The sequence below is a fragment of the Pelodiscus sinensis genome, chromosome 6 (genome assembly GCF_049634645.1).
Source record: "Pelodiscus sinensis isolate JC-2024 chromosome 6, ASM4963464v1, whole genome shotgun sequence".
In the NCBI taxonomy this organism is placed as follows: domain Eukaryota; kingdom Metazoa; phylum Chordata; order Testudines; family Trionychidae; genus Pelodiscus; species Pelodiscus sinensis.
In genome coordinates, this window is record NC_134716.1 from 112,150,501 (window position 1) to 112,178,043 (window position 27,543).

The following is a 27,543-nucleotide window of genomic DNA, read 5'->3' on the forward strand; positions in this document are numbered from 1 at the left end:
TCTGTTGTGTTTATCACAATTTTGTGGCCTTGCCTTTTCTTCATCCTGTTTTTCTCACTGTTCTTTCTTGTACTTCTCCATTTTCTTCATCTAGGATGTATTAGAAGCAATTCCAAGCTGATTGGATCATTTGGGAAACTATGCTTTTTGTAATATTATTTCCCAAGACCACTTATTTCACGTTAGACAGAAGGATCTGCCAAAGCTGGAGAACAGTGGAGCAATGGAGAAAACTGCAGAATCAGTCACTAGAGTGTACCTGCAATTTCTTAGCCTCCACAGTAATGACAGAGGATGATGGCATTTGTACGTATGTACTGCCTTGTTGGTGATTTGGGAAAGTATGACAGTCTTGAGAAATGGCAGTAAGAAATCAGTCTGAATAGAAACTATCCAGTCGATTTATGTTGTTGTTTCTTTTTTAGAATGTATATTACAGCATAGGGATGACATAATGTTGTAATTTAAAAAAAATTAATTGACCCTTTTTTAACTTAGGCCATTCACAAGATGTTCCATCTGGAAAATATTTTAACTCCAGTGGATCTGTGGAGTTAAAGTATCATATAGGGTGGAAGAAGAAAAAGTTAGACAGTTAATGTTTAGTGTATGTTTCAAATAAGGCACTTGTTTGTGTAGAAGTGAGTAGTGGTACAATTGGAAGGAAACATTGCTCAGCAGACGGGTGATTTGGTCCAGATCTTTATGTTTCACCTCAGAATGAGCTGTGGTTTATAAAACTGGCACGTCTGCAGGAACTTTCTGAATCCACACCAGTTGCTATAAATTTCTTCTTGATCACATTACTACAACAAAAAACAACCTAATAGCATGTGAAGCAGCATGCAAAACTACTAATTTGTTAAAGTAAAGGAATTTAAGAAATTTACTGGATTTTCATAATCATTGTACATACAAGACTTCCACATCAAAACATCAGTTGTTTGGACAATTCCAATCAGTCTGTAGAAAACAGTGACACTTTTTTTTTTTGAGTTTTAGCAGAGGAGATTTCAGAGCATCATGGCACTGTAGTGTCGTCCTTCTAATAAGTTGATGGAGAGAGTTATTGTTTCTATTGTTATTGTCACCCATCGGAGAGCAGACGATGATAAGTAAAACTGTTTAAAATCTATAGTCTAAATATAATTTTTTTTTGGTACTCAGCATAAGGTTGCACGAGAACTCATGTCATTAAAGAATGTGGTGCAAAACGTGGGGCAGAAACCATCCTTGATTTTGTGATCAGACTTGCACCTGCATTCATTGTCTGCCACGCTCAACAGCCTTTTTCATTAACCCAAGACAACCTTTAACCTCCTGTAAGCCCCCAGGGCTTTGCTTTTGCCAGTTGAACCCTTTTCGGCTTTGTGACTTACAGGTGGTTACTGTAGCTATGTACACTTGTTTTTCATGGTGCACCATGCACTTAACGGCTCAGCGGGACCTGCAATTTCATACCTCTCACGGGGGTGGGGGTGGTTTGCATGTGCTTTTCTGTTTTGTGGCTCATATGGTATCAATTACTATTCAATGGCAATGCCAAGCCCTAGGCCTTTTGCATGTTTGTCCTGTGAGAAAGATCTGGAAGAGCCGACATCTGGTTTTGATCGCTGCAATTGCAGGTTGATAGAATAAACGCAGGGTGAGGTGGGTGGGTTTTCCTTCCGGCCCTTTCCACTCTGGGCTGGTAATGTGCTTCAGTTGTGGAGCTGGTCTTTTCATCATCTCACTCCTCCCCCACCTCCTCTTTCCCTCCAAATAACCAGCAGCAACATGTGGCCCAAATTAGGGACCTGTGATTTTTTAAAAACGGCCTTCTGCTGAAAACCTACAATAGGTCAGTCCAGAAAATGGAGAATCAGCTTATAATGCGTAGAAAAGGACAAACTGATTGTCATTAAAAGTCGGGGAAAGTTGTCACTGCATTAGCAAAATAGGGTTTGGATGTCAAAGCTAGGGAGAATGAATAAAGGGGCTAATGAAATGCGTGTTTGTTTCCTTTTGGAGGGGCAATGCTAGGGCTGACTTATCTGCCCAGTGTGGGTGAATCTTAGCTTAACTGAACTAGAGACAGTGGGGGGTTCCCAGAAAGTATCTCCTCATTACTTCTGCTCAGCAGGGATTGAATATGTAAGTATGCCTAGGGAAGGACTAGCATAGTGGGGAAAAGAAGGCAAAGGAGTGATTATATAGGAAGAAATAGTGACCTGCATTTTGCTTCAGCTACCCCAGATTAACATGGCTACATTTCTATGACTTTTTAATGTTGCTGATGGAAGTGTTTTGCTTTACATCATTTATGTGTTGTGCTCCCAAGCCAGCTTTCCTTGCCATACCACAGAAGTTTTGTGCTCATTGTATGCCTTTTCCCTATCACTGTAATTTGTCTTCTCCTAAAAATGAGGAATTCAGATAGGCTGAAAAGTTAATGAGGAGCTTTGTTTGAAAATATTGCTGTGAGTAACCTCATTCATCTGAACTGAAAACACACAGCCCTCTCTTAAAAAAAAAATTAATTGCATCCAAATGAAAATCACAGGGATGGGGAATGAGCGGCCACTTACAGCAAGTCATACAGAAAGTGATGGTCAAGTTCTTTATCCGATACTTATTTTGGAGGTCAGTCTGTACCATATACAAAACCAATATCCATCATAAAAAACGGAGATCAGTCACAGGGGAATTTTACAAAAAGAAAGGCTCTCCTGCAGAGAGAAACGTCTGCGGTGGATGTTTATTACATTCTCAGGTATTTGCTTACGAGAGTTTTTCCTTCTGTGTGAGGCTGACATCAGTGAATAAAGCCCAGATTGTTTCGATGAGTAGGTTTATTGTTTATGACAGTCCTGATAGCCATGCAGTAAGGTTCTTATAGTTTAATAAATGTTCTCTTTTGAAATCTTCACTTTAAGGGAGTTTCATTATGTATTAGGATCTGTAGACTGATATGTTTATTGTGTTCTCAAATGTTTCCATATATCAGGTATATTTTAAGTGAGTTTCATTATATCTGGAAATAAACAGCTTTAAATCTGTACTGTATTTTACAGCTTGCACTTCACATTTGAGCTTGGCATGCAAAGCAATATATTTTCTTTAATTTATCAACTTATGTGAAGGCCAGACTGATGGCTTGCTGTGTTGTGCCTTGTGTTGACGCCAGAGTTATCATTGCCATGGCATCATAGAAGGAAAGCCCTTAGCCTCAGCTGGGGACCAGGGATTGCTTTTCTCTGTAAAATGGAGCAGAAAATGTGGAGAGGTATTTTAGTTGGAGAGGAGAACAAGAGTTCTCAGGCAACAATACAATTAAGGCTTGACAATGGACAGGCAGAAGTTAAATTTATTTGGAGAAAAATGGCGACCACGTTTGAAGGAGTAGTGGAACACTAGGGATGTTAAATGGTTAATTGAATAATTGAGTAACCTCATGAATTCTTATGTTAGTCGACTCTTCTATAGCCTTGAGGGGCGGGGCTGGCAGCCAATGTGCTCTGGCCTCACTACCAAGGAGCCCTCTGCCTCTCCATGCTGCTGCCTCTGTATCAGAGGTTAGCAGTGCAGGGTGTCAGGCGGGAGCTGGTCCACGACGGGAACCAATTTAAAAAACAGCTCCACTTGTGGACCAGCTGTCTGTCACCCTGTGCTGCTGCCTCTGATAAAGAGGCAGCCACAGCGGGGTGGCAGAAGCCCCTGTCTCTGAGGGGTTTGAGCTCCCAGACCCAGTGTGAACCGAAACTGAGCCGGGTTGCCTGCCCACCCTGCTCCTAATACACTTTAAATGGAGAGCCACAGCAGGGGTAGGTCCTGGACCCGGCGTGACCAGGACTGAGACTGGCTGCCTCCTCGCAAGGCTCCTAATATACATTAAATGTAGAGTTGCAACAGAGGTAGGTCCTGGAGCGGTCACAAGCCAGAACTGAGCCAGGCTGCTGGCCAGCCTGCTAAAAAATTTACTGGCAGAGATGGGGGAAAATGCATGTAGTCAAGAGCATTAACCTATAAGCTTTTGCTTACCGGTTAATCGACTACACTATTACATCCCTATTTAAACCTTATGATTTCTGCTCAAATGGTGTTTTGAAACACTTGCTGCTGGCTGTCATCAAAAAGTCTGTAGTAAAGGATTTGCAGAGGGATTTGGGGGCCAACATCCAACACAGTAAAAGGTGCAATTTGCACTTATATAGCATCTTTCATTTAGGGATCTCAAAGCACTTTACACATATGCAGGTGCTGATGTGCCATTGTTTACAGATGATGACACCAGGGTACAGAGAGGTTAAGTCACTTGTCTATGGTGACACTGCAAGTTAATGAGAAACTTGGGAACAGAACCCAGAGTATCTGAGTTCCAATCTCTGTTCAAACTTTTGCCCACATGGTCTATCCTTAAACAATAGTGTTGTACTAGCTAAAACTTTTGTATTTTCCAAGGCTACCGATTCCCTGTTAGTAAACTCTCCAGTTGTGCAATTCTTTTCTTCTATTATATTGAAGTTTTTGTTACATAGCATCATGCAGTATATATCATGGACTTCTACCCAGATACCCATATGTCTTTGGAGTGGTCTGCAGTGGAAGTATCTCAAAACTATATGTTAGCCCCTAATCACAAAGTAGCATTCTTTTTCTAAACAAACATAAACCTTTCTACTCATATCCCAGTATCTAGAAGCTTTGCTAATTCCCAGTTAGCATTTCTCACCTGCTCTGTAATAGCACCATTTTAATAAGGAACTTTCAAATGTCTTCATGTGTTTCAAATGTCTCACATGAGTCAGTTTAGTGGAAAAAAGAAAATATTTTGAAACACTGAATTTACTATTGTAATAATTATTAATAAAATAACAAACCTGATAGCTTCAGTAATGGATTTTAGAGATGTTCATCCCATTCCTTTTCATAGCCTTTCATATCCACCAAGTTTCTTCTCCTCCTTAAAACGGTCATTCCATTATCTTATCGTACATAAAATTCAAGTTGGCTTTGCTCCCTCTTTTATTGATCCAGATCCGAAATTTCACCGCATTTCTAGTATTAATCTAGATGATTGGTTTTTGTTATTTTAAAAAAAGAATAATGGTTTATCCCCAGTTGAGGGAATGAATACTGAACAGCCAATGTTCCTTTCTATTCCTACTACCTGCTCAGTTCTTTTCGCTAAGCTCAAGGCAATGAGTTTCCCAAAAAATTAAAGGAGAAAAGAACATTTGGAATTCCAGGCTAGCCTCCAAAATCTAACATAATGTGATAATTCTTTCATTACGTCATATTATATAGTGCCTTGTTCAGAACATTCCCATCATGCCATGAAATCATTTTTTAATTCAGCATGTCACATGAGTTAACATATTTGGATGTGTAGCATATTTTCTGTGAACTCAACTAACCAATTGTACACATCTGCAGTTCCCCAAACATCTTATTTTACTACAAGTTAGGGCGTGTTTTACTTTCTAAATTTTGGATTGAGTTAGTGAATTGATATTTATTTGTCAAAGCTTGTTCAGTGTAATGCATGTGCCTCTTGAAAATAACATAGAAACTCTTGTTGTTTGAAAAATTATCTGGCAAACTTTGATAGATCTGAAAAATATGCTACGTTTTCTGAGATTTTTTTAAAAAATGATCTTGTGTTCAGTATATTGAAAGAAGGCAAAGAAGATTCAGGCTACTTAGAATATTGCATATTCAGACAATCTCCTTCATTCTCTTTTCTTTCCAGTTGTCCCTGTGGTATAATGAAGAGCTAATCTGTAGTCTTCTTCACATTCTAGTATGAAGGAACATGCATCTTTGCTCTTAACTAGTATCATGCTGTAATGTTGAAGGATGAAAAACAAAGCGGGGAATTAACACAGTTATAAAGCCCTAACAATATATAATGGGTGTTTTGTTTGGGTAAATATTGTTGAATCAGGCTCTCGTTCAGTAAATACAGGATAAAGACAGCTCTCTGTAACATTTTTAACTCTGCTATTTCAGCCAGGCACAACAAAATCTGAATTACTTCTGAATCGAGTGGTTTTCGCTTTATAAAACTGTACAAACCTGTCCTTGATGATGGTCACTCATACCCATTTTTCCAGTTTTATGACATTTTGTAAGCTGGCATTTATTTTGGATATTTTCCCACCAGTTCCTTACCATAAACATTTTTTCTGCCTTTCTCCTCTTTCAGTATTTTTGCTTCCTTTGCCCTTTAAAACCAGACTTTCACATGCAGAAGTTCCCAGCTTGCCATTGACCAAAGTTTTACTCATAGTTTTTACACAAAACCTGTGAAAAGTAAAAAAATCAACAGTTTCTCATGCAAAGAACAATGTTTTGACCCAGCTATTTTTTATCGTTGCCCTGCTGAGTTTCCTGATTCCTGTATGTCAGATCTGAAGCTGAAACATATGTGTTTCCATTATGCCTGTTGAATGGGTGATCTTTCCAAGCAAGTACATATCTAGGATACATGTAAACATGACTGTAATTATGAAGATCTGTAGTGATACACTGGCATTTGGTTTTCTCTAAATCTGTTCAGAATCCTAGTGACATGAATCTTGGTTATTTTCAGAATGGTTTACAGTTGTATCATTCAGAAGGAATCTTCTATGCAAAAGGACTCCTTGGATACATACACTGTAATGTTGTCTAAAATACAGTGATGTGAGATCTGTGGTACAGATGGTCCAAGGCACAAACAGCAGGTGCTTAACACACTTTGGGTACATCTACACAGCAGCGTTATTTCGGAATAAATTATGTTATTCTGAAATAACATAGTTCATGTCTATACTACAAGCCTTTATTTCAAAATAATGTTGAGCTGGAGGACTTCTTACTCTGACTCATGGAAACCATCATTTCACAAGAAGTAAGGTAAGTCAAAGGAAGAGTTATTTTCCTTTGACTTCCTGCTGTGTCAAAGCTATTTCGAATTAAGCTACAATTAAGCCGAATTAAGCTATTTCGACTTAAGCTACAAAATTGATGTAGCTGAAGTTGCGTAGCTTAATTGACTGTAGCCCTGCTGTGTAGATGTACCCTTTGACATCCAGTGGGAGTTCAATACATAACTACAATTTGTGCCTTTGAAAAACATGCTACTTGTAATTAGGAAATTTTTGGCCTTCTGGCAGGATGTTCTGGATAGCCTGAGGGATGTGTGGTAAAGACTTTTGCACTTACTGTGTAAAATTGTTTATCACAAAAATTACATGATGGGCTCACACGTCAGAGTAATAGGTAGAGTATTAGTTGTATGCAGTCAGGCTGAAATTCAGTTTCATGTAAGCCTACTGTCAAAGGGAAGCTTAGTACAGGCCTGAAGGGAAAGCAGAATCCTGGGCAGAGATCTGTATTTATATAGGTCCAACTGCCATGCTGTACAGGAGTTGTGTCTCCTGCAAAAGCGACCATGGAAGGGCTAGAAAGATCCCCCACTTCCATGTCAGTGTTTTGCGGTAATGAATGTAGATCCTCAATCCACCCTCGACTCAGGTTTTGTTTGTGGGTTCAAGAAAGAGATTAAATTTACCCTCCATCTGTTAGATGTTTAGAGGTACCATACTTAATCTCTTGTCTTGGAGCCAACTCCCAAATGGGCTTGCGGTAGGACAAATGGAACCAGAAAAAAGGAGTGTTTCACCTGGTCCAAATTTGTAACAATTATATATTGACACATATTCAAGTATGGTCAAGTTGCTCAGATGGCTGGCAGAGGGATTTCTGTGAAGCACTCTCTCAGAAGTAATAACAGATGTCTGCTAACATAGTGCGAAGACCAAGAGAAATACAGGTGTTCAAATAAAACAGAGGTTAAAGCTGGAGGCCAGGAGGCAAAGAAATTTGAGAATTCTCTTGTGGGTCAGCTATAGGATGATGTACTATCTAGGTACATATGAATCTGTATATGCTCTGTGTATAAATTATATTGGGTTTGTATATGTCTGTGTATGAATAAATATATTTCATCTCCACATGTGTATCTATAGTATACTGATATATGCAGAGATAATCTACTAAATGTATTGTTCAGCTATTCATATGCAGTTATTGTGGTGATGGAGGCATATGGTTGCTAAATTTAAAAAAAAAAACACCTAAGGGTTTTTCTGCATGGTGGGGGCAATGTATATGGCGGTGGTATAGTTCTCAAGGGCACCAATATGTAGCTCATTAATTGGTCTATGACGATCCTTCTGGTGCTCACTAAAGTTTTCCTTGTATGCATTAATGTGTATTGTTCAGGAACCTGCAGTACTTTTCATATGAATTAAAGAAGGCTCATGTGAAGCCACACCTACAACTTCGTTTTTCTTCGTTAATATTGCTTCTGCTTTAACTTTTAAAAAATACAGTCATATCTTTGAAATGTAGTTTGAAATCAGAATCGGCATCTAGAAATGAGCAGAGAAGCAAAGGCGAGGAGTTGTGAGGGAGGAAAAGCTGAAATACAGTCTATAAACATGGAACATTTGTTCTAATATAGCTTTATTCTATTTTTAAATATATTAAAATATATTTGTCATTTTTATAAAAATCCATTTTGTAAACATATATATATTGAATCAAATTCAGAGGTGATGTGTGAAAATGATATATGGTACATGTGGAGAATTAAGTCCAAAGAGATCAAGTGAATCCACTTTGAACTTTGGCAGGTATAATATATTACAGTGGAAACAGGAGGATTTGTTGTGTTTCCTACCACACTCCTTCCTTATAGTGCTACTCATTCATACTGCTTTATACTAGGGATGTTAAATATCAGTTAACTGAATAGTCGATTTAACTTCATGAATTCTTATCGGTTACTCAACTATTCTATAGTCTCCAGGGGTGGGGCTGGCAACCAGTGCACTTTGGCCCCACTCTCGTGGAGCCCCCTGCCACTCCGCACTGTTGCATGTGTATCAGAGGCAGCAGCGTGGGGTGTCAGGCGGGAGCTTATCCATGAGGGGAGCCTAATAAAAACCAGCCTCCCTCGTGAACCAGCTGCCTGTCAGCCCACGGTGCTGCCTCTGATACAGAGGCAGCAGCACCGGGTGGCAGCAGCCTCTGTTGGGGAGGGGAGGGGCACTCTGAGTTCCTGGACCTGGCGAGCCAGAACAGAGCTGGGGTGCTTGCCCACCTGCTCCTAATGCATTTTAAATGCAGAGCCACAGCTGGGCTAGGTCCCAGACCTGGCACAAGCTGGGACTGAGCCGGGCTGCTTGCTAGCCTGCTAAAAAATTACTAGAGCGGGGAGGGAGCATGTAGTCTGTAGCATTGACTGATAAGCTTTTGCTTATCGGTTAATTGACTGCCACACTATTACATCGCTACTTTATACACTGCCTCTGAATTAGGTTCAGTAACATTTTGTGCCATTTCACAGCTTTGAGTCCATGATATATTTAAGTATTTTCATTAACAGGCAGCCTTTCAGGTCTTCTATTGCTTATAGTTCACACAAAATATATCAGAGTTAGAGGACTATCTGTGTTAGAAGAACTTTTTGAATTTAGGGTTCATGTGCTAGTTCCCTCAAACACCAGTTCAGTGTTTTGTTTTCCTGCTACATTCCATTTGATGCTCAGAGGTCAGATCAGGATTTAGAAAGTTTTAGTTTGTTGTTGCCTTCACACACAAGCTACGTTTACACTTCAATGGTATTTTGGGATATCGAAGTATCCCGAAAAGCTATCCAGTGTCTTCACAGCAAGCCCATTATTTCAAAATATAACAGGCTTGCCATTCCACAAGGATTAAGGGATGTTTCAGAATAGTGGGGTGCTGTGTAGCTTATTACAAAATAAGCTATTTTGTAATAAGATCGAAATAAGATACGCAATTTGCGTAGCTAAAAGTGTGTATCTTATTTTGAGCTATGGTGCAATGTAGATGCAGCCAGAAAAGAACATAAGGGAACCAATGGAGGCAGGTCAGCAGAGAAGGGAATATGGTGAGAGGCCCTAGAAAGGGAGGGGAACATAGGAAGAACAGGAGCTTCAGGGGGTAGCCGAGTCAGACTGTTACTGGAAAAAAACAACAATTAGTCTGGTAGCATTTTATAGACTGGTCATCTGAAGAAGTGGGCTGTGCCCACGAAAACTCATGATGCCATCTACATGTTTTCTTAGTCTATTAAGTGCTACCAGACCATAGGAAGAACAGTGAGGAATGGAAGCTAGGAATCCAGAATAAGTTAAGTAGGGGAAGCAGAAATGGGAAAATACCTGACTAGTGAAGAGACTTTAGATTATGTCTCCAATTAACTCTTCAAGATGTTTCTCCCTGCAAGTTAAGTTACAATATGTGATATATATACAGAATGTTCTAAAATAGAAATGAAATTGTATTTGATTTTGTTATAAAAGGTATTCCATATGTCATCTTGATTTGTTTCTTCCCTAAAAACTCTTCTAACCTCTGACTTTGGCATTAAAAGTGGAACTATTTTCTTAGCACACTCTAGTCCACCAATTAGGAGGGAAATTACACCTTTTAATTGCAAAAGATCAATCTTTTCTCTCTTACTAGCAAAGATAAACATAGTCCACTCTTGATAGATTGGTCTGTAGTTTTCTTAGATTAAAAGGATTCCGTGCTTACTGCTTCTGCAGAGCTACATTGATATAGATGTCCTCCCCTGAATAGGAGCGTCAAATTAGAGCTACATTCAGTTGGAAGGTCAAGGAGTAACACACAGAAGAAAAGGCAGGTAAAGGAATTGCAGGGAGAAAACCTTTCCCTCTCCCCCTGTCCCAAAGGCCCACATTTTTCAAAGGTCTGCTTGGGCCAGAGTAGATAGCTGTTTAGTGGGCTGTGTGAAAGCAGTTAGTGGTCATATTCCAGTTCCTAACTGGCCTGCTTGTTCACAGATTCAACAGAAAAGCCACAGACTGAACAAGCGTGAAACTGAATGGCGAGACTGGTGCTTCCAGGTCAGCATTGAAGCATGTTGACAAGGCAGTGTGAGGAAGCATGCAGTGCTCCTCCCATGTTCAGTGTCTAGATGCATTCAGACTCCATGCCAGAAAGGTTCATCTAGCACCTTTTGTGAGCACAATATTCACCACAAAAAAAAAGTTTTTAAAATGCAGAGATGTCACTCTACCCTATTTCTAGTGTGTAAGAAAAGGTTGTAGAACGATGTAATGGAATGGGTGGAGGAGATAGCTGCTTCAATTGCCTATTTCAAACTGTAAAGTACCTTGAATATTACCTACTTCTCACATCTACAGTAATTTAAGAAACCATCACACTGTTTACCACACCACCTTTAAAAAAAAAAGCAACAGAGCAACATTAATGTACTGTAAAATGAACATAATTAAAAAAATTAGTATTAATCACCCACATAGTAATATATTATAGTTTCTGAGGGATAAGGAAAAGTATAGTAAAGATAAATACCACAGTGCAGTCCAGCTCAATTTTAAAACAAATCACTCTTTGAGTTTCTGCTTATTTTAAAAAAATGTAACTGTATATGTTTTCCGCAATACGTGTTTCAGTCAGTATACACATTACATTGTTTGAATGTGTGAGAAATCTTTGAAATGTATAAAACTAAATTAGCAGTAAACTCCCTTCTGTGTTGTTTTTTTTCTTTCTGCCATTTATCTTCTATTGTACTGCCATATAGTTAGGGTTGACAACTGTCTAATCACAGAAACCTAAACCCTTTGCGACTGCCCATTCCCTACAGCCATAATCCTTTCCAAACCCTTCTCTGAGAAGACACCTCCTGCTCACTTTTCCTCGGACAGAAGCCCGCTGGGGACAATTTTCCCCTGCTGCTTAACAATTTTGGTCTCCCTCTTTTTTTCCTCAACAGATTTTTTTTCCTCAACAGTTTTTTTTCCTGGTGGTTGTTGTTTTGTTTTTTTGGGTTTTTTTTCGGCCGGGGGGTTGGTATTTTTTGTTAAACCATCTGGCAACCCTATTTGCTGTCCCCTGCCCTCACTCCCTTTCACCGAGATGGAGCAAAGACTTGAGTTGTGGGATCTGGGCTGAGAATGTGGGGTGGGGGGGGGGGTGAGGAGTGCAGGCTCTGGCCAAGTCACATATCTCAGGCAGCTCCCACTTGACTGCACAGCAGGACTTAGGCAGACTCCCTGCCTGGTGTGGCCCAGCACCGCTCCCGGAAATTGATGGCACGTCTGTGCAGCCCAAAGGGAGCAGTGGAATCAGTGTTCAGGGTGGGAGGAAAGCATGGAGACCCACTGCACTTCCCCTGCCTAGCATCATGGAGCCCAGGTGGCCTGAAACCTTCCTCTAGTTCTGCTGTGCTGCCAGACTTTTGGCACCTAAAATCTCCCATGCCCACTCCTAGGGTTGCCAGGTGTCTGGTATTGACCCGGACAGTCTGGTATTTTCGCCCCCCTGTCCGGTAAAAAAAAAAAATGAAAAAATACCGGACACCTAAAATGTCCGGTAGTTTCTGATTTCTTTTCCCCTGCCAGGAGGAGAAAATACCAGACACCTGGCAACCCTACAACACACTTAGCAACCAGCCTCAGCCCCGACCCGCTCCCTGCCAGACCCACCCCTCCACCTGCTTACCTGGTTCTGCAGGGGCTTGTCTTGTGGCTGGCAGAAAAACAAACTGGCCTCTAGCAAAAAAAAAAAGCCTCTTCTTAAAGGGGCCATACTGATATTAAGCCACACACACACAAAAAAAACCTGCTGTCGGGGTCCTTTTTTTTCCTCAACAGCTTTGGTCTCCCCCTTTTTTTTCCCCCTCAACAGAATTTTTTTCCCGGTGTTCTGTTGGTTTTTTTTTGCGGGGGGGGGGGGGGGGGGGGGTAATTCGGTATTTTTGGTTAAATCATCTGGCAACCCTACCCACTCCCCCTCCCTGCAGGAGCCACAGCCCCCACTTTCCAGCACTACTGGGCTGCCTGCATGACCCCCTGGCTCTGGCCCTGCCTCCCCCAGGTCCTGGGCTGGGTCAGGGAGCATTGGAAGGAAGCCTCTGCCTCCCTCCCTTGCCCCCAGGCCAGATGTGGACAACACCGGGTAAGTCTTCTAGCAGGAGATATATTGTAGCATATCATCTGTTATTCCTCCTCCTTCAGATCTGTCTTGAACCTGAAGACAGTTGTTTTAAATCTGACATCAAGGACTTCTTTAGAATTCCTTGTCATCTCTTTATTATCACTCTCTTTAAGCATCAGTGAGATTCATTAAACTGTACTAAATGAAATGGCTGTTGGCTATTACTGACAGGCCTTTGGTTTAGATTTGTTTGTGCTCTTTTGTTTGGAGTCTTATTCTTTCCTTTTGAAAGAAAGAAGTCTTCAAACAAATATTACTGTGTTCTCATTCTGTGACTGGCACTTTGCTTACTGTAAGTTGAATGAAACTACATCAGTAGCATCTGGATGTTCAACACATTTCTGTTTTGCATGATTCTGCTAGGATCTGAGTGCCCTGATTTGATGGTTGTAGGAGCTAGAAGCCAAAGGTTCCATACCTTGATGAGTCTTTCAGCTGGGAAAGAGGGGGGAGAAAAAATAACATTCCTAAGACTTTCTGCATGCTTTCACATAAAGACCCTCCAAGACAGTCTGAAAATGTGGGTAAAAATGTTGGAAAAAAATCTTCATACTTTTACAACATATGTGTGCATTCATCTTATTTAAAAGATACATATATACAGGAAATCTATTGTAAGACTTTGAATCTTCTTGTAGAAATGCCCAAAGCCTGATTCTGCCAATCTTACTCAGATAGAGTACAGGCAGTCCTCGGGTTACGTACAAGATAGGGACTGTAGGTTTGTTCTTAAGTTGAATTTGTATGTAAGTCAGAACTGGTACATATTGTAGGGGAAACTCTAGCCAAACATTTCTCCAGAGCTCAGTTTTATTCTCCCACACCTCACTTCCCTCAGTCCTTTATTCTCAAGCTGAGGTGTCTGCTGAGAAAAGCCACTCCGCGTCTCCCTGGTCTGCTTTGGGGGGGCACTAGCTTCGCGTCTCCCTGGTCTGCTGGGGGGAAGCAGCTAGTGCAGGTTGCCTTATCCTGTTTGTAAGTAGGGATCCGATGTAAGTCGGATCCATGTAACCCGGGGACTGCCTGTAGTACATTATACATTAGATAGCCTTGTCCAAATCAACAGGACAACTTTCAGAATAAGGTACTCCGCATAAAACTGGCCGACTCCAGCTCTTAGCATTCTGTGTATTATGTTGAGCAAAATCATTTGATTTCTCTTGTAATGTTTGTGAGGTGCAGAATGAACAAAGTTTGGGGTTTTTTTTTCTAACATTACTTGCACTTGTAGTTTATTGGTGTATTTCTCTTTTCTTTCACTGTGACCTGTGAATGTCAGAGTAGGCTGTCTGCCAATTTTGTGATCTGCTGCCTGCTTCAAAATGGAGGCAGGAAGGTATCCATTTTCATCAAGAAGAAGATGACAGTGCTTCAGTCTTCCTGATCATCTGGAGACAGGAAATTTTTAATCAGAAACAAAAAATTGAGTGTGTGTGGTGTGTGTGTGTGTGTATATATATATATATATATAGATATATATCTATCTATCTATATCTATATCTATATCTATATATATATCAAAAGAAATCTCAAAAGTTAATTTATACCTTATAAGTCCAGACTTTTTTTCTTTTATGTTGTTCTAGTTAACATAACAAGAAAATACAAGAACTATTTTTGTAAAAAGCTAGTTACAGAACTCTCTGGTGTATTAGTAAACAAATGTAAGAAAATTAGTTTTTTGGCACACACAAATATAATAAGTACTAAAAAAAGAAGGTTTCCTCCCCTGATGTACAAACATACTGTGTTGGTGGTCTTGTGTAGATCCAGGTTTTTAATAGTGCTTTCAAGTTGCTCTGCATAGACCTAGTACCATGGGAATTAAATATCCCAAGATATGTTTATAATTCTCAGTGCCCTTGATAGTGCTGTTTTCTAAATTTTATTTTTGCGTTTAGGGAACAAAGAGTTTGACTTCTCCATATTGCTTTCATTTTTGTCCTTAAATGTGTGAAAGCTGTGGACTTTCATATAATAAATCAGCATTGTTTCATGTTCTCAATTCTTTTGAGCTCTGTAAGATCCCAGGTCCAACATATGTTTGTTGGACAGTATATTTACAGCTAAAAATGGTTTGACAAACACCTCACAAATATTCTTGTCTAAGGCTGGAAAATGTTATACCTAAGTTTCTTCTGAAGCTTAACATTTATTTTCTTTTCCCACAAATACTAATATTTTTTTATTAAAAAAAAGTACTGTGTAATGTTAGGAACTGATTTAAACTTAAAAAGGTAAAACTTCAGTATTTCATTCCTGCTTCTTTTTTAAAGCAACATGCTTTGAAATATTTCAGTCATTGCAGAAAGCATACTAAATTAATCCTTTTTCCTTAGGTTTATGCCCCGTCAGCAAGCACTGCTGACTACAATAGGGATTCACCAGGTTATCCATCCTCAAAACCAGCAGCCAGCACTTTTCCTAGCTCCTTTTTCATGCAAGGTAAGATGCTACTTTCAAAAAGAAATCTATTGTACTTACATTTCATGTATATATTTATTGGCATATGTGTATTAGCGACATCATGGAATATATTCCTGTGAGCTGTTATGTTACCATTAAAATTTTAATGTAATGAAATAGAATAATGAAATAACTTGATTCTTATCACTTAAATTAATTTAAGCATTCTTTTTCAAGAATTTGTGTACATGCACACACGTTATACGTATATTGAATGCTCAAAATATGTGTGTGTCCTTTCTGTATAAATCAGAGTTTGTGTCTGGATAGAATTTATACAGTGTAGAATGTTTACAGTACACAGCATAAAATGTATGTATATAAAACAGACTCTGTATTATAGCAATTTCTAAATCTGATTTTTAATTAACTACATAGTGTCTCTCATTTTAAAATGTTAATTTTTTCATGTTCACTGTTGTATACTGTATTCTTGCAGTTACTCAGAACTCATTGAAATAAAGTTTAGGTAACTTATTAAAGTCCTAGAGTCAGTCAATAAAACAATCTGTTTAAAATGCAGGATCCACATTTTGCCTTACGTAGGCAAAGTTCAGAGAGCCACATTCAGGTCACGATCCTGTAAACGCATGGTGTCCAACGAATTCTGAAACCGTAGCCCCTCTACAGGCTACTGCTTCAGAGAACTAGCCACACTCAAGTGACCAAATCGCCACATTGTTCAGTCAACTAGCCACACTCAACCATCCAACTAGCCACATGTGGTTAGTGGCTAGTGCGTTGGATACCACGGCTATAAACAAATATGCATCTGCATAATTTGATACACATCTTGGTATCTATTCAGATATCTTCTGCTAAGCATGTGCAGAAGTATTTGCTGAAATGGAACTTCAATTTGCTGGAGTCCTGACTCTGAATCCAAACCAAATCTGATTCCATCTCTCATCACTTTTAATGCAACACATGAAGAGTACATGTCTATATTTCTGTTGAGTTACTAGACTAAGCCACTTTGATCAAAATGGAGTATTTCATGCTGAGACCTACCGTTGGTTCATATTACAGTTCATATAAAGAACTTAAATGAGGATGTTCGTGTCTAGGATTTTGGCTTGGTTTTATCACCATCAGTGCTGTGGAACAAGTTATATAGCAGGGATGATGAGAGCCACTGAGCCAAACTGTAAACCCTGTATGTGATGGAAACCAGTTCAAGCCAGGAGTACAGTAGCAACCCAGTAGCCCTCAATCCAGCACCTGTACCTATCACTGTTTTACATTTAGTTTGGGGTGAGAAAGAGAGGTAGAAGCCTTGCAGAGTAGCTGCACACCAAGCACAACAGGAAATTGGAATAGGTGTGTAGGCCCTTGACAAGCTGAACTATTGCTTTAAGAATAGGAAAAAAGCATTCATACCACCTGATTTGGATCTCAGCTATTCAAGGAGTCCTAGGTTTGTAGGCTGTTCCACCACACCTCACTATTAGAAGCAGCAGGTCATCATTTCAGAGGCTGCTCCTTCTATTTCCCAAATGCACTTGTTTCTATCTTGTACCTGTGTGCCCTCCTCGATCAGTGTAGTACAGTGGTTTTGTATTATCCCTCGATTCAGGCTATTACAAAGAGAGATAGGGATAGGCGAACATTATCCTAAAGAAACCCTGGGAGATGATTGGTTTATGCTGAAAAGACTTGTGCCCTTTTCTTGTGTTGAACCGGGAAATGTGGACCTAGGTTGTAAACAATGGACCTGAAATATCAAATTTTAATTGTGAAAATTCACAGAACAACCAATTGTGGAAAATCACATAAGATTTAATAAAACTGAAATTAAAAGAGTTCTATAAATTAAACATTTGTAGAAATGAATGAATAATGTTAACCTTTCTCTCTCTTTTTTTTAATTGTGTTAGATAGGACCTGATTCCTAAATTGGGATTTATAACACATATGGAAAGGTTAGGTTGTTATGTTGTGGTATTATGGGACTATTCATAACTGAACAAAACTCTTGATCATTATAGATTTGGATCTAGTTACATGTAAAAAGTGTGGTTAAGCTAGGTATCCCTTTAAGTGCTTGACTTGGTTTAGGGTTAACTTTTAAATGTCGGCAGTATAGCCTGTATCTCATCACAATGGAATCACTCAGCAAACATAGGCATATTTGGTGCAGAAACACAAATTGGCTTGTGTATTTGTAGAGGAAGTAATACCCCTCTAAGAATCAAAACCTCTTAATGACATACCAAATCGCCTGTGTGCAGGAGGTGTTATTCAAAGGTTGTTAGACCACTTTAAATTCAGATTCAAACAATAATTGTTTAGTTTATTTTGAAGCTCATATTTTGTCCCAGCTGAAACTTGAGGTATATGGATTTAAGCAAGTTTAAATGTCTGGAATAAAACTTCAAAGAAACTTTTAAACATCAGTTATGCGGCTGACTTGAAATGATTCAAGATGATATTGTTATTCGCTGTTGCTCAGTTCAGCTTAATTTTTTATTAAGAGCATGCTTTTATGTTAAATTTGTGTAGTCCTTAGGAGACAGACAGACAATATACAGCATCCCTTTTATGGCTGCTGTCTTGTAATGTAAGCAATTAACCACCACAATGATACGTTGCATGTTCATCAAGCCTCATTAGGAAAGTTATTTTAAAGTTTACAGGAAAACAAAACAAAAAATGAATATAAAACCAAGATTTATGGCCTTCAGAAAAGCCACATTTTCTTTCTTTTCTACAGATGGTCATCACAGCAGTGACCCATGGAGCTCCTCCAGTGGGATGAATCAGCCTGGTTATGGAGGAATGTTGGGCAATTCTTCTCATATTCCACAGTCTAGCAGTTACTGCAGCCTGCATCCACATGACCGTTTGGTAAGATAACTTTCCAATGGAACAAAGAAAGACACGTGTACATGTATGGAGAGAAAAGATATATAATGGCATGGTTGTGAGCTAAACGTTCTATTGCTGCTCATTTGGGATGACCTGCACAAGTCACTCAGAGTTTTGCCATCTGAGAAGAATGTCCATACCAAGATCATGAAACTAAAATGTTTTTCTTGAATTACCGTGTGATCTCATGGCACATATTTTACAAAATAAGTATCTGAGAAATGTTAGGAAGTTTTATTTTAAATATTTCATTAATGGTGGATTATACATTCTTCTGTCTGCAAAGTTTGGTATCTTAGTTATCATATATCGAAATGTCTAAAATTGCTTCCATTTTAAGGTCTGGAGACAGATAACTTTTCCGATTAGAAAGTTGGCAGTCAGTCTTCCTATTAGATAGTATAAAATTCCTGTTTCTATATCTGAAGAATTTTAAGATATCAAAACAATAGTCCAGAACATAATACTGTCTCTTCAAGACTATATACCAACATAATTCTGGAGAGGAAGTTGGGTGGAGGATTGGGAAGAAGGTAGTAGTTTTGCGTAGGTGGTTCTTCTAAAGTCCCTGTGAAAATAAACTAGCTAGTGAAATAAGCATAGTTTTATAGACATCAAAGGAGATTTAAATACATTTATATGCATGCTTCCACCTCCCCCCCCCCCCCCCCCAAAAAAAATATAAATTATTTCAAATGTAAGTAGAGAACTCTTTTTCTAATTTATATCCATGTAACCATCATGGATTCAACTGGTACACATTATTTAATTTAGATTCTGATTTCACTGATCAGATATTGAAAAAAGGAGCAAGGGTTACAAGAGAAAAAATAGATAGTTTTTATTTGAATTAGGCTCAATTTTGGAGAAGTTTGACCATCCTTAAAAGTTAGCAGAGACTTCTTTTTAGCTAGACGATGGTGGACTTTTTATTGTAATTGAATTATTCTTAGGGAGAAAACTCCATAGGTTTAAACTACAGGTTTAGGGGTTTTTTAACTAAAAAAAAATCAAGAAGTTCAGAAAACATTAAACTTCACAAGGCTAAGATATCCCTAGTTACAACCAATATGAAGTAGCAGATTGACCATGTTTATTTAATGTGTACAATGAGGACACACAAACAACACTGACCGTTCCCTATAGTGAAACAATGAGAAAAAATATGAAACAAAGTAGAATGTGTCATATTCAAAAATATGTTCATTTGGTTTGGAACCATGCACTAGTATTCATTAATTTAAATGTATGGTTCTTGCATGGTGTCATGACATGGTACAGTAAAGATTGTTTGAATGCCCCTGTTTCTTTCAAGAATAACCCTATCTTAAAATCCTTGGTTGATCAGTCTTGGTTTGGGGATAGTTACAACATGTAATGGTCTGTAAAGTAAATTATTCTCAACCATAACACCTTCCAAATGTAGTTTTCATCTAAGAATTACGATTTGGTCTGTCAGATATAGCAAGCACCCAGGTCTAGATTCACTATTGACTTTAGGAGCGGTGACATGCAGCTTTGCCGAGCATACATCTTTTCAATACCCAGAAAATCATTAAGATTGAGAGAGCATGGAATTAGGTGCTCTGGCTTCCTTATATGAGAAATGGAAGAAGAGAGGCACTTTGAAATGGGAGTCATAAAAGCCAGCAGCTTAGGTGACTCCCCAGCTAAGCTAGCCAATGGGAGGTACCAAGGAAAGGGGTTCTGTTCCAAGCCCCATCTTTCTTATGATTGTCAGTGCCTAAATCCAGGCTGAGAGGAGGTGCCTTTCTCCACTTAGGATTGTCATCTGCAAACCCTCAGTTGACCCAAATCATTTTTGCAAGAAGTAGGCAGAAAAGGAAAACAATGACTCTCAGCGCCAATGGTTAGGACACTCAGCTGGGATGTGGGAGGGAGGTCTCCAATTCAAGTTCCTTCTTTGCCTGAAGTGGGAGAAGGCATTTGAATAGAACTCTGCTGCTTCTCAGGATATCACACCATTTCTCCTGTGGAAGCCCCCCTGCCCCAGTAACTGATTAATTCACATATCTCGTGCAAGTCCTGAACCAGTAGATGAGCTCTGAACATGCTGAATAGACTGAGCCTTGCAGGTTGACTTATGCAAAGAGAGAGCATATTTCCCCATTGCTCTGGGGCTTAGGTGTCCAGACCTCTGGAAGGAAGCAGCAGCAGCATGTGTGCATGCTCAGAGGCAGAAACATAGATACCTACAGCAAAATGTACTTCAAATATTTTGGTGCTGGGCTAGTTTGGCTCCTACAGAGTTTGGCTGCAGGTGAGCAGAGGGTGCCTAATTCAGGGGTTTGAGCACCTAAAGTGGCAGTTAGGATCCACTTTTGTGAATCTAGTCCTCTGAGCTCCAACTGACATGAATGTGAATTGTAGGTGTTCTGCACTTCTGAACTTTAGGTTCATAGTATTTATTGTCCTGCTTCTCTTCATTAGCCAAGGGCTTCTATGCCAAAGGTAGCACAGAGGCGAGGCACTGATATTTTAATTGCTGCCCTATGTGGTTTCTACTGGGAAAATAGTGGGAGGTCAGCACCTTTAGCGTATGCAGAGACTATTGGGAAGACACTGAATAACTTCAGTTCAAGCTGATGTAAAATCTCTTAAATGTTGGTCAACTAGTGATGTTGCAGTGCCAATACAGACAGCACAAAAAGAATAGTTGCTGTTTGTTTATTATTTCTGTTTTCTCATGGATTGTACTTTTTGTTTGTTTTAATAGTTGCTTAGAATGTAGAGTGCAATTTCCTCATCAAGCTACATCCATTGTAAGGCAGATCACATGTGTATGCTAAAATATTTGGTGGTCTCCCTTTGATTTTTCGCCGTGAGAAATGATAAAATCTCATTTGCTGATCATGAAGCACCATGTTTGTGTGGGTGTCACGGAACAAAACTCGGCAGGGGTCATGGTATTACTCCGATTAGACAGTTATCCTAAACAATTGCTGTTTACTGATTTGTGAGTTATGTGACAAACTCTCTTACCCGTGTTGATTTCAGCCAGTTGTCTATGAGTTGCCTTCATAGAATGATTTGTATGCGAGTCAAAGTCAACGTCTGAAATCTTCATTCAGACTTGACCTAGACAAAACCCCTGTTAAACTCAACTGAAGTTCTGACTAGGTAAGGATTATGGATTTTGGCTGTATAACTGTATGATGTGCCTATGTCCTTGTAACTCCAAGGTGGACTCCAAGTATTTCCTACTTAAATATTAAAAGTACTGTAAAAATTATAGAATCATAGAAAGTAAGAGACAATTTTGTGGCCCAGATTCTATTTTTGGCCCTTCTGTGCTTGGTGTAGGATTGCATATAAGGATAGAGCACCAAGATATCTTTATGCTTCTTTTATATTTCCCTGATCCAGAAGTTAGACTTTTCCTTGGTTGTTTTACTTTACTCTCAGCTGTCCATGGAGCTACTGCAGCAGCTAAGGATTACTAAGGCATAGTGATACTCTCTTTTTCTTAGGGCTTAAAGATGGCAATGTTCTAGATCATCATACAGACCACCAGTAGAAACGGCCAACAATGCACTACCCATCGAATCTTGGATACTTTGCACTTCAAAGTGCAGCACCGGGGTAGAGAATTTGGCTCATTAGATCAACTAGTCTATCTCTGTGATGGTTTGTTTCCATATAATATTTATTTTAGTGCTTTCTCAGGTCTAGTTTTAAATATCACATATAAGGTGGATGCCATAACTTTCTTTGGGAGACTATTTTTCCAACTAATAGAGATTACTGTCACAATTTATTTGTCCTGGTATGTGGCATATATTTTCTTTCTTCATTTCATCCTATAATACCAGAGTTTATGACTTTTTCTTACTAGGTATCTGAATAGAAAAAAATTACTCGTTCCTTTATCCATATGACAAGATCTGCTCCTTTAGGTGAAATAATGTAACAGTTCTGAACTACTTGATCCAGAGAGCCTGTCTTTTATGTTTTATTATTTTTATACTTTCTCTTACAGAGCTACCCATCACACTCCTCAGCAGACATCAATTCCAGTCTTCCTCCGATGTCCACTTTCCACCGTAGTGGTACAAATCATTACAACGCTTCTTCCTGCACGCCACCTGCTAATGGAACAGACAGTATAATGGGTGAGTTGCAGAGAGATCTCCATAGGAATATGAATACAGCATTGATCTTTTCACTTAGCTCTCCTGTTATCTCATCTGCTGTGGTGCAGCATACAACTATTGAACCTTTAAGTTTTTTAAGGTTTTTTTTTTCTTATTTATTTCATAATATATTTATTACTATAGAAGGAAACTATATTCCAGTGTGCATCCAGAAAGATTATAAATACAACAGAAAATTGATTTAAATAAATATATTGTACCTGATCGATTGCCTTCCTTACACAAATTGTTTTATACTTTTTCTCTTGATTATTTAAGTAGTATTTCAGTCAGTAAAGTACAGAAGATATGACACAAACTAAGTGCCTGATACTCTTGGCTTTGGTGGCAATGGAAAGTCAAATTTTATTGAATTAAGCTCCCCCGTTAATTTCATACAGCTTCTTGTGAACCGATACTTCACTCAATATATTTTAGTGTTTATCCTCAATTTTTTATTTGATTTCCAATAAAGGGAGAAATCAGTGATAGCAGCATGTTTGTGAAATAAGAAGAAAGCCTTCTTTTTTGATGTTACTAATATTTTTCTAACAACCTCTGTAAATTAATAGCATCCAAATATTTGGCATATTCTGGTTCAAACTTAAATATGGAAAATAAAGAAATCTTGCCTTGCCTATATCACAAAGAACAAATAAAGCTAATTAAATAGTTGGTAACTAGGGAACACATAGTTTGACACATTTCAGATTACACATATGACTCTGTATAAAATGACTTTAAGCTCTACTAATGCAGTAAGAATGGAGGCTAAATTCAAGTATTAACACATGGGCATCATATTTTTCAAGGTCTATAAACAGAAAAAAAATTAATACCATCTCTTCTTCATTTGTCTCTGTCTCAGATAATGTATCCCTTTACACTACAGTATCGAATTTTTGTGCTCAATCTGCCCATTCAATTGAGAAGTCTTCTTTTACAATGTGTGCCTTGCTTTTTGTGAGCATGGCATGCAAAAGCCACTATCTCTCAAAGAGTCTGATAGTACCAGATGAAATGCATTGAACTTCTATACCTGGTTTTGTAAGAGCCTTAAAGATAATATAGGAGATCAGAACATTTGGGGAATGGGATATGAACGTATTTTATTCTGATTCTAGTCTTCAGGCCCTGACAAGACTGTTTCTCAATTAGCCACTGTTTAAGGAGGTCCAAATATTTTAAATTTTTAACTATAATTTTTATTGCAAACTCAATTTTTGACTATAGCCCTAAATATTTGTAACAAAAATGTTCAGGTTTTTTAACCAGTTGTAACTTACTATCTAGCTAGTTCCCTTGAACTTCCTAGCAAAACCAGGTCCTGTGTTTAATGTCCAGCAAGTACTATCCCTAAAACATATTCATGTGTGCAAACATATTCAATTTACAAACAACAAATAGTTCTATCTATAAGAGACACCTTGGTAATAAAAATTAGTTGTAGAGGTAATTCAGCTGTGTTCAGAAGACCTGTGATCTTTTTGAACAGCAAATTTCTAAAATAAATTTTCTGATTAGAATATATGCCAGCATTGACTAGAAATGATGTTTAATCCTCTGCACAGTATTGTGTTTTTCAAAGGTCCAAAGCTATGCACTTTCTAAATAATTCGTTATCGAGATAGATTAAATACAGTATATGCTAAAACTTACTTCCAAATATCTGTCTGACTCATGTCTTAATCTCTCTTGCTACTTTGACTTCTGATGACACATTTCTGTTACATGGTGCATTGCACGATAGAGCTTTCCTTGTATAAATTTTGTTTGTTTCCCCTTGAGATCTTCGTTTCACAGTAATTTTACTATTAGAGCAGTCACATAATACTGCACTTTATATTTTTGTATGATTGTAAAGCTTCCAGACATAGTGATGTGATGAACAGTCACATAGCGCAAGAGGAATATGAATATTATCCAACAATATCAATGTAGTATTTAATGGTATTTATAGTTGATGGAATTCCCAAACTAAGTTGATCTAAGTTTTCCTTTGGCTCAAAATTAAGTGCTGTCCAATCAAAAAGGATATGATTTTATATGTTTGGATTCTAATGTAAGATGTCTGGATTCTTTAATGAAATGGTTTATTATAGATGTGCATCCTGTGTCCTGGTCTCAGATACAGTCACTCAGTATTCTAGATCTACTTATAGCTATTGAGATTACAGATGCCTGGGAATTTATTCAAAAAATCCAAGATTTTCAATTTGTATCACAGACATTAGAAATGGAAAAGAACTCCTCCATCATCTTGTACATCCTCCTGTGAGAGCAGGATTGTTCCTACAGGAGCTTTCTGAGGGGTTTCTAAAAAGATAAGTATAACGTTTTTTTCTGCAGAATAGTTAGGAACCCTCACTGAAAATCCATCCATCAACTACTGGGGTAGAAAAAGCCTTTGTTATATTAACAGAGAACTTTTAAGTAGAAGTATGGCTCTAAATTACAATAATAACATTTGCTACTCATTTTCAAATCCAGCTAAGCTTCTGAGCAGGCATTTGCCTCCTTTTCTTTCCTAAACATGGTCACAGTGTCAAAGCAGCTCTAACTCTGTCAAACAGAGTCTCAGAAGCCATAGATGAAGATAGAATTTCCATCAATCTCTTCAGTCTAGCCAATCTCCCAGACTGCAGTAGCACCAGCTCCCCACCAATCTAGGCAATGGCCCTTATTGCTGTGGCAGGACGAAGTAACACCACTGAAGTTGTGTTGTCATATGGCAACCTATTAGCAACTCATATGCCATGTTAGAGCTTCATTCTGAGACTATTCAGATCAGTCAAATTTGAGGAAAATAATAATTGGTTCCATTTTTTTTCCATTGTGATAACTGAATCTAAATCATTATTCAGATTGAGAGCTGTTTGAAATATTTGTTGTCTGGGCTCCGCTGCCTGAAATAATCAAACAAACCATCCTCCCTTCTGTTTCAGTCCATCTCCCCAGTTTCAGATATCCAGAATTCCTGTCTCTTCCCAACTCCCCAGTTTCAGATATCCAGAATTCCTTCATACTCCAGGTCAACTAATAATTACAAACACCAAGCAACACTCAGCTCCAATGCTTGTTTTCCAAAATGTCTGGAGAAACACATTCATAGGGAATTTTTGTTGTATTCTCTCCCCCCTCCTCCTCCCCCATGTCCTAGGCCTGAAAGTATAGTCCTAATGCATCTTCTTATTTTTCATATATCATTCTTCTAGGTAGGGTATCACGTAAAATATCAGTGATTCTTTCCAGAAGTTGGTGTCACATTCCAATTGTTTAAGCATCCCAATTTCATTGCATACCAAAACTATCAAATAAGCCTACTTCTTGTATATTTCAATGTGTAATTAATTATATGCAATATATTACATTTCTAATAATTATTTTATATGTTAATGAATGAAAGATGAATGAGTCATATTTTAACAAATTTTAAAAGGTGTGAGCTAATTAAAGAAAGAACAATATGGAGATTGCCTTATTTGGCATACCAGAAATTAGCTGTTCCCTTCCATTTGGTGACTGTCCTACATCTAGGGATGAACTTGGTTCTCTTGCCTCTGAAGTCCACAAGAATCAGGGTGCTAAGCAGATCCCCAGCTGCTGTAATGTGGTGCATTTTGGGAAGAAACCACAGCATAGTCTTATACTAAGCATCTTATTAGGACCTTATGTACTCCTAAACCAGTTCACCATATCTGTTTTCACTTATTCCCTGAAAGGTTGAGTTTTTCTTGTCACCCACAATTTTCAGTCAGCACTTACATCATCATAATAGCTAAACAAAAGATTTGTTTGCATTTACACAAAATACTAATTCACCTGAGAAACAGAAAGAAACATATAGCCACCCAATTTCTATATAGTAGGTACAGACCAGGCCTGAAACTAACACTTAGATCAATTTATTTACATTTGGAAGTTCTTCCATCAACCTAGGTACCACCTTTCAAAGGGGTGGATTTACTACAGACATGGGAGGAAAAAAATCTTCATCACTGTAGCAAGTATCTTTACAACAGCGCTATTGCAGTGGGTAGCTGCCATTCTACAGCTGTCCTACTGTAGTGCTTGTATAACTCAGACACCTTCTAGGTGTGGTGTAATGTACCATCTAGTGGCACTGAGACCACTTACAAAGAAAATAATGTCTGCTCTGTGGCCTTAGCTAATTAACAACTGGCTTTTAGCTCACTCAGTAGGCTCATTCACTAAACTCCAGAGAGCCCAGGTTCTGGTCTGCCTTTTGGCATTACACTTGTGGTGTACACATACCTCATTTACTCTCAGATTATTAAAACTTCTTTTTCAGGAACAGATTCGAGTTCAAACTCTGGATGTGTCCTGTTTCATTTCTAGGGCATAGTTAGCTGTCAGTTCTGTTAGCTTGACCATTTTTTCTACTATCTCTGATAGCTGTTAGCCTTCCAAGTTTTTGCATGCAGGATTTACTTTGCGGTATATAGCAGGAATTCCTTTGTTCTTAGCAGTAAGTAGTGTATCACTGGGAACTTTGGCAGAATTTTGTATCTTTATATGCAACCTTAATCCTAATTACTGGGTTAAATTTTCCTAAAGAATCTGAATAGTACACTATGACTCTGAGCTCTCCTTATGTACAAGTATCTCTTTGCTGTTAACAAATAGGATTTCCACGCACACAGACAAGGAAGTATTGCAGTTCATCTTCACTATGAAGATCTGAAAGAAGAGTTTGCTCATTGTCTTTTTCTGAATTGGAGAATCATATTCTTTACATAAATTCAGATAGAAATCACAGAGTATTTAGATTTTTATTTGGTTTATAGTTCACTTTGGGAAATACGTGTCCCAATTTCTAGATGTTCTGAAATGATTCAAGCTGAAAACTTTAGGTTAGAATTAACAGCATGCACATTATACTACTAAAACATTTATCTCTAATTGACACCAGATCTTCTATTTCTTTGCCTTTGCATCTTTTGCTATTACATGTGAGTATAAAAACTTCCTACTTTCCACTGTGTTT

General features: G+C 38.4%; 1 protein-coding gene across 29 annotated transcripts in view; it reads left to right on the top strand.

Annotated features, from left to right (window-relative positions):
- TCF4 (transcription factor 4) overlaps positions 1 to 27,543 on the top strand; it is a 334,112-nt gene that overhangs the window by 262,678 nt on the left and 43,891 nt on the right. For 20 of the 29 annotated variants that reach the window (XM_014570220.3, XM_075932639.1, XM_014570224.3 and 17 more), the window contains 4 exons: positions 10,866 to 10,928; positions 15,387 to 15,492; positions 18,227 to 18,360; positions 22,382 to 22,514. In XM_014570220.3, coding sequence (XP_014425706.1) covers positions 10,866 to 10,928; positions 15,387 to 15,492; positions 18,227 to 18,360; positions 22,382 to 22,514 — 436 coding nt within the window. The remainder of the gene's footprint in view (positions 1 to 10,865; positions 10,929 to 15,386; positions 15,493 to 18,226; positions 18,361 to 22,381; positions 22,515 to 27,543) is intronic. The other 9 variants (XM_025181409.2, XM_014570218.3, XM_025181410.2 and 6 more) reach the window with 1 other exon arrangement.